Here is a 13,882-nt window from a genome sequence, read left to right as displayed (position 1 = left end):
TTGACTGTTCCTTATTTCTACTACTGAGTTAAAGTGAGGATTGCTTTAAGTGTAGCTACTGATATCCCTCTAACCCGTCCGATGTCAAAGGTTAAAGGGTGCATTAGTTAAACAACTGCAAAATGTCCACAAGGCCTTTGTGGTTTGACATCACTCTAGTCTGTTTTTACTTATGGGACTTTCTTATGCACAACTGAGACCCATAGCATTTATTCAAGCGTGGGACTGACAGCAAACCTGTATGACCCTGAGTGGCTGGATAAGACAAAGTACTACTGCGGCTACACTGCTACAGGAAATCATAGCTTGTATTTAGTGAGTTCCTTCTTCCCGTCCTACAGTATCAGGTGTGACTCACACCCTTGGGCCTAACATAGGTTCCTATAAACCCTACCTCTCATATGTACCTGATAATAATACCAATTCTAATATATTAATGTTGGACCATGTTTATTCTCACTGTGTATATAGATTACTACCAAGACGATTGCAAAGAGACATGGTTTTATCCGCCTCATGGTACTGCTGCAATTAATTGGTGGTTGCAAATAACTGGAATTACCTCTATTTAAAACACTGAATTTTGGAGGCTGCTTGCTTCTAATGGACAGGGTTTCGCTTAGTGTTATATTTAATGTAGCATGTTTCTTTTTAAAAATAACAGCGAAAAAAAACAAAAAAGAAAAACTAGCTGCTTTTTGCCTTTTCATCCTAATATACTGTTTGTAAATATAAAGCTTTAACCAAAGTAAGATTCAGATTTTTTAATTGAACTTTTCCTTATGAGAGAACGCAGCTTACTGTTGATCCGTGATTGGCTGACTGTAAATGAAAGTCAATGAGCAGCTAGAAATCATTTGGCTCTCCTGAGTTTAATGATGGTCAATGTGCCATGATATCTGTATCAGAAATGTAATACTTGATGCACTATGTGCCATCATTTTTTTGTAGAAAATATAATCCTGTTTTGTTTCAGATAACAGTTAAGGATTATAACTTATGATACATATATGTGTATTTTTTAATATTGATACTTGAAATGTAAAGAGTCCTAAATTGAATGGGCATTTTAGTGAGTGTTTGTTTGCCATGCTTTATCCAAAGATGTCTTTATAAATGATATATATGTATCCTGTGGAAAAGTATGAATGATCCAACCTGGTGCTATTACACTAATCACTCTTACTGTATTTCATGTTACTGTACTAATGCTTTAAGAATAATAAATAATACAAACAAGCGCCTGATCACTCTTTATTGTATAATGTTTGCAAAACTGACGTGCAAACAAAATAAAACACTACAATACATCTCAATTATAACCACTGTACAAATCAATAACATAGAGGACAGCAAAAAGAAACATCAATGCCCAGTTAGTTACTGAGTGCGAATGTATCCAGGCTCCAGTACACTGGTATTGTCTTCTATGTTATGCAGTAGCTATTACGCACTGCTGCTGTTTTTATAATACAATACAAACCCACTGCAGTGAAATCTGAGGTGGTTTATGATGTAAATATCATATATATCAATATCAAATATGAATGCCAGCTTAAGAAGATTGTCACATGTTTTTACAGACTGGATCATGTTTATCCTGCAGTCTATTATCACCACTGCAGAGCTTTCCCGCACATACAGCGAGGCCAATTGGATAATAAAAAGGTGAAAGGTCAGAGCGGGCAGGGCGCTGGTTCTTTCCAAACCCTGGTCCATGTGGATTCACTTGGCCAGGGCAGGTTGCATTTCCACTACATGCGTCTCTGGAGCTCAGTTCCACTTAACAGACATATAAACAGGGCAAAAATCTTCTATAATCTATTTCTCACCATATCTCAAAGGTCTGGAAACAGCTGTCAATTACCCCATGAGTTATCAAAGTGTTATGTCAAATCTGAAGAATGATGTAAGCGGCCTAAAGGTTCCTTAAAGTATTGGAAAGTACCGTTCTCAAGGCATTATAAGCAATTAGAGTACACAGGTACAGTTAAAATAAAACAGCATATGTGTTCAAGTCACGTCCGCAGGGTTCATTGCGTTTTATGTTAAGTGAAAACAGATATTTTGGTGCGTAAACTGGTTTGACTTGTCGCCAAAAGCATGCCTGAGTTACTAAAATCTAATCTAAGGATGGCAGAGAGATTTAACGTATGACAATAACTGGGCTCACGAGCAGTTTTCCAGGACACAGATGCAGCGCTGTGCCAGAAAGTGCAGAAAAGTCAGCAAAAGCACACGAAAGTAATGAGAGAAAAGCTGCAGAGGAGGAGACTCATAAAAGACACCGGTGATGGATGTTTACCATGAAGACAGTCTGCTCTGAGCAAACCCAGGCACTCCTGCAATCATCATCTGAAAACACTTCAAACAATGCATCCGCACATAGTTTATTCACTTCTTGTCAAAACTGAAAGAGTTGAAAAGAGACAACAAAAAAGTGGGTGAAAGATCCACAAACAAAATTTTAGATTTAAAGTTAGCATATTCCAATTTATTTTAATTATTTTGATGTTCCTTTATGGGTATCTACAACAACGCCAAGTGCTCTTCTAACTGAGAACCACTGTGATTGTGAATAATGTCTTGCCAAAGGACACAACAACACTCACTAGACTAAACGGTAGTCATCCTCTGAATGAAAGCAGGTAACCCAAATGACTCAAGTATCACGGTTAATTTGGACTTTTACTATGGATCAGACCTGGATGACAGAGGGATTACATAGACACAGAATAAGTAACACTGATATTGCATTGCATTTGATTTGAATTAGGCAATAATTATGATGACTAAGGAGACTAGAGAGTCCTTTTGATGCTTTTCCTCCACATCAGTCCCTCACACTGATATGAAGGTAGCCAGACATACAACTGCATGTCCTGTCCTGCGCATAATGATGACCATAATGATAAAATACACAAATGACAACAATTTTTCACCACATGTGGACAAACAGCGGCCTCTGGAGCTTCAAACCTGAAATTACACAGAGGAGTGGAGGTGTCTGGACAGGACTGGAGTCAGTTTTCAAGAGAATCGAAAGATTGACAACATAACTCTACTGGTAAGATCTCTGTGTTGGTACAATGAAAGAATAATAAAGTACATTGTGTTGCTTCCTCTAATTATGAAGTGAACTGAAATGGAAGGTATAATTTGAGATTAGTCCAAAAATTGAGAAAATGTTGTTCACGTAGTAAATGCGCTTGCAGTGTGATTTTCTTTTCTTTCATTGTCTTCGTCGTGGACAAAACGCAACTATGCAAATGTTTAACCTTCCAGAAATAAGCCTGTGTTGTCAGATTGCGTTTTTCGTTCCTAATTTATGCTAAGCTAATCAATGTAATGCACGTTCACTGCATTTTCAGATCCGACCACAAGATGGAGATATAGAGGTGAGAATTGATATCCTACAAGACAGGTAATAGTCCACATCCTACAACTACTGTCTTCATTGTATTATACGTGCAATGTAATTTAATGAAGCCGATTTTTTCACACATGCATGTTGGGCTCTGTCACCGGGTCTGTTCCTTATATTTATGGACAGAATTTCTAGGTACAGCCAGGGGCCAGAGGGGGGCCGGTTTGGGAACCACAGGATCTCATCACTGCTGTGTGCAGATGATGTTGTCCTGATGGCTTCATTGAGCAAGGACCTGCAACAGGCACTGGAGCGGTTTGTAGCTGAGTGTGAAGCGGCTGGGATGAGAATCAGCTCCTCCAAATCTGAGGCCATGGTTCTCGAACGGAAAAAGGTGGCTTGGTGAGTCCTTGCCTCAAGTGGAGGAGTTCAAGTATCTCGGGATCTTGTTCACGAGTGAGAGAAGGATGGAGCGTGAGATTGACAGGCGGATTGGTGCAACATCTGCAGTGATGCAGTCGATGTATCAGTCTGTTCTGGTAAAGAAAGAGGTGAGTCGAAAGGCAAACCTCTTGATTTACCGGTCAATCTACGTTCCTACCCTCACCTATGGTTGTGAGCTCTGGGTAATGACCGAAAGGACAAGATCGCGGATACAAGTGGCCGAAATGGGTTTCCTCCGCAGGGTGGCTGGTCGCTCCCTTAGAGATAGGGTGAGGAGCTCGGTCACACAGGAGGAGCTCAGAGTAGAGCTGCTGCTCCTACACGTCGAGAAAAGTCAGCTGAGGTGGATCGGGCATCTGCTTAGGATACCTCCTGGATTTAAACATGATCAAAGCTAAGGCCTATAATCTATTTTAAAATGTTGTATTTAAACAAGCACAAATAATTATTGTGTAATTAGTATAAGTTATATCTATTTTTTATTTCTTCACTGTACCCCTGGTTTGAAAACAGTACCCTAATTTATATTAGGTACCCTTAATTTATATGTGTGAAATGATACAGCATAAATAGCTGCACAAATGCCACACACAACATAGCTGCTTTTTTGTTCTTGTTTTTAAATGTGAAAAGCCTTGTGGAATTTGTTGTCAGATGTGTTTCTGGTGCCTGGGCACCTTCTTCGTCTCCTTTACGTTACTCTACTCTCTTAAGCCAGTTGTTAGTGTGAGCCCATTGTATTTAACCTTTTCCCTCTCACCTCCTATAAAACATTTCATATCTTCTTATCTAGAGCATTGTTTCTATTTTAGGATCATCTTTGTATAAGCTTTACCCAATATATCACCATATTTCTTTTGACTGCATTCTCCATGGTGACCACTAGATGACAGTAAATTGTCATGAATCCAATAACCAAGTTGTTAACACATTGAATCGTCCATGACAAGGTACTGGAACAATTAGCTTAAAATATATATAGTATCATTGCTGTAACTTCATTTTAATGTTATCCCTTTTCTCTGGGTTAGTTCTGGGTTCTCAGTGTTGTTAGAGACGTTATCAGTAAAGCTATTTGTGATAGGCTAGTATAAATATCAAAATAAACATTTTCAATAATGTTTGCGAAAAGAAGTAATTTTGAACGTTTTGACTGATTATTGTGGTCTATCACATCAGTTGTCCAATATATTGTTGCATTGCTCTAGTTCATATTCTGTTCTACACTGCTTGCCCTTCAGCTGTCCATTAGTTCAAAAGGGCTTTGTTGTAGTAAAAAGTTAAATCCTAAATATTTCACTCATAACTGTTGCACATACAAAGCTATACAAGTTCTGGTTCCAAAAGGTATCAGTTTCATCTTTTGTCGGAACATATCTGGCTCTAAATCCATGCCAACCTCACACCATTACACTCATGTCTCCCATAACCAGCCGGACTCTGCACGTTTGGCATGTCAACTGTGGGGAATTACACGCTCCACTGTCAACCACTCTGCCAGCACTTTGAAGGAAGTAATCTCAGTTTTGACTTTTACAGGCTTTGACTGAATTAGGTAGTTGTTTTTTTTGCTCTTGTGGTTCAAACATGAAGCGTTCACATTAACAGCTGCAAATGTGAAGCTTGTTAGAGACAGGCGTGATGCAAGTAGAAGTGTTGGGCCCCATGGGTTTACTGTAGTACAATGTGCCAAGACAGCATCTATTCAAAGCTTTCTTCAATTTTGGCTTATTGTTTGTTCTGAAACTAACCTAACAAGAAAGAAATGAACAGATAGCCTCATAGTATAACTATAACTATAACAATAGAGTTTTCTGTCTCATTCAACTCTCCAGACCCTGCTGCATCTGTAGGCTGTTATTATCGTTTTCAGCCAATCCGATTTTTTTTTTTTTTTAACATGATAAAAACACCAACCACATAAGACATGTTCATGGAAGTTTCTTTTTTGATTTTCTCAAAAGTCTTGAAAAATGACTATATTGAATTACCCAGGAAGTATATATAAGGTAGACGATAAGATGGGATAAGAAGTGATATAGCATTTAACATGCATTGATGTTCATGTGTGAACTCCGTAGGAAATCATTAAATATATAGTTAAATTGAGATCCAATCATGCTAGGAGGCTAAAGATCAATATACAAATCAACTACTGGACTCACACAGCAAGTTCAGACCTCTACCAAGGCACTGGACTCAAACTAAAAGATCTTCTGGTTCAGGAATAAATGCTCTGCTCTTTCAGTTAAGCCAAACCTCAATTAGTATAATTGTAATAATCTTAATCTTGTTTCTCAAACTGTGGTATGTGTTAAGCCTGTCACGATAACACATTTTGAAGTATGATATATTGCTAAAGAAAATCTAGATGATACATGATAATATTAAAAACATTTTTTGCCACTGACATAATAACCTTAAAGTAGAATTCCCAGTGAACAATATGAATTGAAAAAACTGCAATAAATAGTAGTTAGTTTGTATCTATAATGAGTCATAGAAGTTATTTATTCAACCCTCTAAAGCCTCAAATCTAATCATAGAACTGGAAAAATAACAAAAGGTTCTCCTCTAGTACTAAGAGAGTAGGTTTAGAATTGGTGGTACTCCAAAACCATTTCTGAATCCTGTATAAATAACTCTAGAATACTGTTTTTTGATGTTTGCTAGACTTGCATACATCACCATTAGCTGTAATACATTCACTGGAAATGTTCACTTAACCTGTCTTTATCAGGTACCAGATATAATTCCCCTTATACTCATTCATCTACTGCATATTTTGTAGTCATTATTTCAGCACCGAAAGTTATCATTGCAAATAGAGCAAGCAGCTATAAAAACCCGCCACTAGCTATTAAACAAATGCCGGCGATTATATGACCAGCACTTTTGTTGTGGAAATAGTTAAAAGGAGACAGATAAGTGGCCTGGAAAATGTTGCACCATGTCAGCATATCAAAAAGGCCAGACTGCTTTGGGGCAGGGCATATGGGCCGACTTCTGTGCATGCAGTATCAGGTGAGAGGGGGGTAAAAGCTAATTATTTTTAACAGCTTAACACTCCAATCATATGAGCTTGTAGGAGATGTTATACACGCTGTACCCACGTCACAGGGGATTTTAAAGCTCTCTGCAGAAAGCGGTCTTTGTTCTCCACTGTTTTACACCGCTTGTTTTAAAGCAGTTACAGGGGAGTGGTGTGATAGTGCAGACAACATAGGGCCCAATAAGACTGCGTGTGAGGAGATGGGATGACAGGCTGAATGTGCGCAGTGGAAAAGCTGATGTACCGGTCATGAGGAATTTTAACAATGATGTCATGTTTATTTCCACGCCTCATTGTTTCTCAAGAATTCAAACTAGGGAAGTGTAGTATGGTCATTCTAAGTAAACTTCAGTTATAAATGGCAACAGTGATAGCTCTGCACATGGTTAAAGTTGGGTTAGCTTGGAATGTTTCACAATATGGCATTAAACTTTCCTGCCTCCATGGAGTTAATTAGGTACTGCAACCCACGCTTTACCATTTTATGTTGTATGGCAAGATTCATCGCAATTAGAAATGGATGCAATTAGTAAAACGCAAAGTCTGCAGTCTTTTAAGCACCATCATTTCCTCCACAAACAAGAAATATCCTGACTTACGCATAAAATCTGCTAATGTTGTAGTTTAATATTGTAGTTTTTTCAACTCTTCTCGGTTTAAAATATAAACTTTGAATCCTATTATTAAAAATTCAGCATTTATCCTAAGTTGTGTAGCCGTAGTATCAATCTAGTGTGTGTTTATTGCTCAGAAACACAATGCTGCCTGGAGCACCCCCTTTTTGTCTCCATGAAGATAAATATGTTTCTTTTATTTATCTTTATTTCTACAGGGGAACCCAATGAGAGCACTTGAGGTCTCTTTTTCATGGGTGCCCTGTTCAAAATACAATACAAACAGAAAAAAACAAAACAAATAAGTATATAAGTCCATATAAAACATAAAAAATAGGTGCAGGTGTGCGTATAAAAGTCCGTTATCAGATTATTAAATTGCGATTGTGTCACTTCTTCATGGAGACAAGCAGGTGGCGTGCCCTCCAACAGAGTTATTGACTTGAGAGCTGTTCAATAAATGGCACTGGCCTTAAGGCTGCTTCACGGACACTGTACTGTAGCTTATCAATCTCTTTACATCATCATTGTGAGTCGGCAGAACACAGCCCGTGACAGAGCATAAATCTGTGTGTTGGACAGTGCTCATAGAGCCTGTGGAGGTGATGGATGTCTCATTATGCTCTGGTCCACAGGCTGTATTTGACGGGGTTAAGTCTCATCAGTCACTCTGAATCACAGCCATTTCTCAGGGCTAAATAACAGCTTGTAGCGGTGAGACATTACACTGATGCTATCTCCTGGAAGAATGCAGGGGCTAGACTGGCTGCTGTTCTGGAGAGATTTATTATTCTTCAACAGCGTGCTTTATTAGGTCTTATTCAGCAGAGAGAGACAGAGAGAGAGGTATTCAGGGAGAGATGGGTGAGTTAGGAGTCTCCTCATCAAGAAAGAAAGCAAGACAGTACAGCTACTGAGCTAATATTGTTAGTGAAAATTTGAGGAAAATTAGATTTTCGTGTAATAATATAACAACTATAGCAAGCTCATTGAAGCTTGACCGCCGAGTAAACTGTTCGGTAATAATGATCAACTTTTTTATTGAGTCAGCAAATTGAATTCAACAGAGTAAATTATTTTGTTAGGGTGATAAACTTTAGAATTTGGTCATTTACTGTATATATTGTTTGCTTTTTATGTGTGTCTTCAGGGAAATCCATATGTGTTGCTGTGGTTGTTGTTTCCATGTTTTACAAATGATGTGAATATTCCTATTTTCATTCCAAAACAACCACAAATGCATGCAGTTATTGAATTGCCCCATTGTTCTCATTGAAGCGAGAACATCTTGGTGAACGGGGAATCAGGTATAAAGTGCTCAACGGGAGGATTTTGGATTTTGTGTTTCATTTTTAGCACTCCATATGGTGAACTCAGCATGACCATGATTGTGTGCCAGTCGACATAAGGAGCACGCATTACTTTGATAAATCAGACCTGAAAACTTGACAGACAGAGATCCCAATTAGAAAGCCACAGTATCACAGCTGCAGTTTTGGCAATAATTCCACTACTCTTTTGTTTTATACTGTCATCAATGAGTAAAATAATCATTTAAATGCATTTTATTTTTATATTGCTGGCTGAGAAAGCATATTTAGTAATTATAATTTTTTTTATTTAATTCATATTTGTTTGTAATTAAAACAAGTAAATATGTCTTTCAGTCTTAATTTCATGAACAGAAACTGTACAATTCATACAGAAAGTGTACATTTTACTTCTCCAAAGTCTCAACTCTAGTCCAGATAACATACTTTTGCTGACAGAGGTTTGGCTGTAGACCTCTCTATTAAAAAAAACTCTCCAAAAAGCATTTCATTGATGATTTGAAACAGCTGGATCTCAATTCATTAATTGCACAACCCTAGAACTAATGACTTCTTAGCCATGTCTCACACACCAAAATACCTTACACCAGATAGGCACCAGCACTTAAAATGTTCTGTTACTTCTTCTACCACAAGTTCTTCTTTATACTTCACCTACTTCAACTTCTGATATTATTTTTTATAACAGTGTCCTTTCCTTTCTTGTCACTGACTAGGCTGTTTTATTTTTAGACTCTTCTGACTGCACACAAGGCTAAAAATATACCTGAAGGTATTAAAAATCATCCTTGTTGCTATTATTGTATTGAAATTGTCCCATTTAAAGTCACACTGTCACTTTGCAGCCATTACAGTAATAACCTTCTCATCACAGTTTTTCATCTATTTTAGTGATAAAAGATGAAGGTGGCTGCAGTGTCATGTTTTTTATTCTTCACTTTTCTCATTTAATGTTAATTTTATGATGATTATTTGGGATTATTTATGTTTTGCTTTGTTTGTATTGTGATTTGAATGTCTCTTATTCTGTAAAGCACTTTGAATTACCTTGGGTACGAATTGTGCTATACAGATAAACGTTCCTTGCCTTCATGATAATAAAAGGTTTAATGCCCTTCAACAAAAACGTTATCTACTGTACTTTTAATGCTCGGTCAGATAGAGACCAAGTCAATGCAAAACCAATCTCCTTAACACCCTCCATATCTTGAGGCATTGTTCAGTCTCCCTTATCCCTGCAAACTGGCTTAAAGGCTCCTAAACACAGATAGGGCCAAACAAAAGCTTCAGATATTACCCATTATCTTCTATGGCTCTTCTTCAAAAGGAGTTATTATTGCTATTTGTCCTACATTTGAAAGCCAAAGCTCTAATTGTGTAAAATCTTAAACCAAGTTGTAATTTGGTGTGTTGTCTGTTGTGTCAGTTATACACAAAAATATTACAGGCATGTTTGAAGTGGTGCACACAAGATGCTTATTACAGTGTGAAGTGGAATTCACCCATCTGATTTCTAACAGGTGTAAGACCATACATGGGGAATTTGGCACACTCAAGCAGTATCATTATGCAGGTGAGTGTGTAGTCAAATGATAGACCTTCTGCAGGTTTTTGGGTTTGTTGACCAAAGTTTATCTGCTCTTTGTGTCTACAGCTGATTCAGCAAGAATGTTTGTTTAGACTCATCCCTATTTGTCAATGTGCCAAAATGAGATAAGGACTGAGATGCTTAACCTGATGGGCCAGGATATTATATTGGGATGATGTACTTTTGTTGACACTTAAATATCTGTGTAACAAATGTTGAATATTTTAAAAAGTATAGTGTCTTTTAGTATTAAGATGTTTTGTTATGGAAAATATTTGTCTCCATGATTAGGATTTTGCTCCTCAAACGTGGCTTTTGTATTTTTCCCTCAATCTGAATATGAAATATACATTCATAATTCAACCACAGTCTACATTTTTACCTCAACTTCTTAAATTTCCTATTCTATACTAAGCATATTTTAACATAATAAGTTGACAATTTATTGTTGCTTTTGCCATCTGTCAGATGGGGAAGCATCACTTCCAATTGAGATCCACTTCATCAGCCCTTTGATAAAAGCTTTTCCAAAACATTTTATTTATCCATACACAAAAAATATACTTAAATTATTTCTCACAGTGGCGCCAAAGTCCACCAAAGAACAAAAGCTTAAACAAGCAATTAACATGTCTGCGGTTTAAACAAATCAGATGAAAAAGTCATTTACATTTCCTTGTATTTGGCATTTCATGTCCGACATAAACTGAAAAAACTGTGGTTTCCATAACTAATTGTCCGTTCTTTATCATCAAAAGCCTAAATTATTAAGGCTCCAAAGGGAACTTATTAAACAGATTTCTCAACTATTTGCACTCCACTTTGAAGGCAGTCAGGCGATGTTTCTGTGTTCCTAACGCTGTGTATGTGTTTGCTGTTGTACATTGGACCTCAAACCCTCTGTCTCTGTCTAAGGCTCTGAGGATGTGATGTGGCATGTTGCCAGCCAAGACCCTGCGTTTGGAGAGAGGACAAGAATAGCATTGTCCCAGCTGCAGCTGAGAGCAGCTTCTCTTTAAATCTCTGTCGGCCAGAGCAGATCTGAGTGGTGTAGGAGAACAGTGCACACAAAAGATGACATTGGTTTGTAAGTTTTAGTCGATGGCATTCAGGGGGACCCCATTATGTGGCTGTCACACAGTATTAGCCTGAACTGCAAACACTTTCATGTGTGGATTTACCACTCACCATAACAGATAATGGATATTTGTCTTGGCTAATCTAGTCCTCCATTCATTCTCCCCATTTAAAGTTCTTGCAAGCATGCACATTTTAGCACAGGAATGCTGACATGTATCCTGACTTGGAATGTGACATACATATGGTGCTGTTTATAATGTTCATGATCATCTCAAGAAGATAAAAAATTCTGTACAAATTTAATATGTACAAAGTCACATCACAGGTTAAATTTTTACAGTGAAACATGATTTTGATCTTTTTAATACATCAAACATAATACACTCAACTCAAGATTGGGCTATACGCTTTTATCACTAAATATTTTAGCACAAAAAGCAACATTCTCAAACTATAAGGCTATATTGACTGGCTTGTCAATTAGTCTCATTTCACAGAAAGTTTTCTCTGGAAATTACATTTGCAGTTTGCAGAAACTTCACCAAACAACATTCGAGTATATACAACAAAAGACAAACTTTCAAACATGTCACATCACATTTTAAAATCGCACAGTGAATGTGTGGTTGTGTGCAACTAAAAAGTTACTGCATGTAAGTTTGCACAGCCACACTACTTTTATATACCATTTTGTTCCTAAACCCAACCCATACCCATCCTTAACTTAACCATTCTACCTGTTCTAACACTTGCCATAATCCATTTGAGATATAAACTACATAGATTGCTCCACCATCAAAAAGTACCTATGTTTCCAGGGAACATAGGGAGGACCCAGTTTCTATGTATCTTTCAGATGTCTGGTGTGTTGGGTCTCTTGGTCCTTGGTTTGGGCACAGGGGAGGGGTCATGTCCTTGTTTTGGCACAGCTAGCTGCAGAGAATCACCTACTGCTTCGACTTCATTTATGGTTTTGCTGTGCTCTGCTTTTGGAGAAGCCTTTGGACTTGGTTCTTGAGAAGTCTGCGGCGCATGCATCGTTTCATAATCCGCTTCTGGCTCTCTCCTGGTTAAAGACAGCATTCTGGGCTCCTCTTTCTCCTTACGCTTGGGCGTTTTGTTTTGTCGCCGGCAGAAACATAACGCAATGATAACGATGACCAAAATTATGACGATACCTGCTGCTCCTGCTAGCACCGCCATGACAGTTTTTTGTTGAAAACACATCAGATTTTGTGTTGAAGGTGATTTACTTGCACAGACAGGATTTACATTGTCACTTATCTCATTGCTGACCTGGTTGAACACAGTACAGGTAAAACTGTTCACAGATTTAAGTTTGCTCAAAGATATTGTAAGAGTCGATCTTGTCTCTCCTGTTAACATCTTCTCATCCATTGTCCAGGAATAGCGCACATCTTGAGCTTTGCCTGTGTTACAACTGAAGATAACAGATTTCTTGTCACAGCTATAACTCACTGTAGGCTTGGGTACTTTTTCCATCACACATAGAAAACTACTCCATGATTTCATCTGAGCACCAGTCATGTTGTAGACTTCAGCTTGGTATTTTCCTGCACTTGTGAATTTTGGGTTGGTCAACACCAGAGATCCACTGGATGTGATGTCTTCTGGTTTGCCCACAGACACTTTACCTTTGTCCTGTTGGTAAATAACAGTGCCATTGTGCAGCCATACCAGTTTTTCAGTGTTGGTAAGTTTTTCGTAGACAAATGGACAGATGGTTATCCGTATCCCAATGGCAGCCTGTAATTCGCAAGTCTCTCTTTTTGCGGCAGAGATGTCCAAAAAAGCAGGTAAAATAACCAAGATGATAAGATAAGCCATGGTAGGTTTTGTCTTAGAAGAAGTGTTGTTGCATGGTTTACTATTTGTAGACTGAGTAAAAAAACCTGAGACTTTTTTGGGGAAGTGGGTATTCATCGAGAAGGAAGATTAGTCAACAACACTGTTTCACTTCTCCTTGCCCTTAAAGACTTGCAAAATATCATTACCAATATAGTCTCACATGATGTAGTCACAAGAATAGTTTGACATGTAACAATTGTTTTAAAGATATTATAGAATTTGTCTAAAGGGGGATATATTTTAACACAATCCTGATGAACGCTGAACAGTCCATTGCCAATATCTTTGAAGACTTCACTTATGTTGATTATGAAAACGCTTTGTAATTTGTGGCATAAAAATCTCACCATTTTTGCAGAATAGAGAAAACTAATATGAAACAGAAACTGCATTTTATTTTTGCTCCACTGCTTTTGATACCCACCACGCAAATATCCATATATCAATTTCCAACTAGTCCTGGAATTGCAGTAACTTTAATCAAGTTAGAGTTATGGGCTAGTCAGGTATGAAGTGAAACACCACTTCAAAGTCTTT

General features: G+C 37.8%; 1 protein-coding gene across 1 annotated transcript; it reads right to left on the bottom strand.

Moving 5' to 3' along the window:
- Positions 1-12,186: 12,186 nt before the first annotated feature.
- Positions 12,187-13,360, bottom strand: LOC117372352 (uncharacterized). The gene has a single exon (XM_033968146.2). The coding sequence runs from the start codon at positions 13,322-13,324 to the stop codon at positions 12,329-12,331; it is 996 nt and encodes a 331-aa protein (XP_033824037.1). The 5' UTR covers positions 13,325-13,360; the 3' UTR covers positions 12,187-12,328.
- Between the last annotated feature and the right edge of the window lie 522 nt (positions 13,361-13,882).

Source organism: Periophthalmus magnuspinnatus, chromosome 6 (genome assembly GCF_009829125.3).
Source record: "Periophthalmus magnuspinnatus isolate fPerMag1 chromosome 6, fPerMag1.2.pri, whole genome shotgun sequence".
Classification (NCBI taxonomy): domain Eukaryota; kingdom Metazoa; phylum Chordata; class Actinopteri; order Gobiiformes; family Gobiidae; genus Periophthalmus; species Periophthalmus magnuspinnatus.
The sequence above is the reverse complement of the archived record's forward strand: the minus strand, read 5'-3'. Positions and strand labels throughout refer to the sequence as shown.

What these genes read in the sequence shown, in the direction of transcription:
- LOC117372352 (XM_033968146.2), bottom strand. Translation starts at nt 13,324, where the DNA reads ATGGCTTATCTTATCATCTTGGTTATTTTACCTGCTTTTTTGGACATC.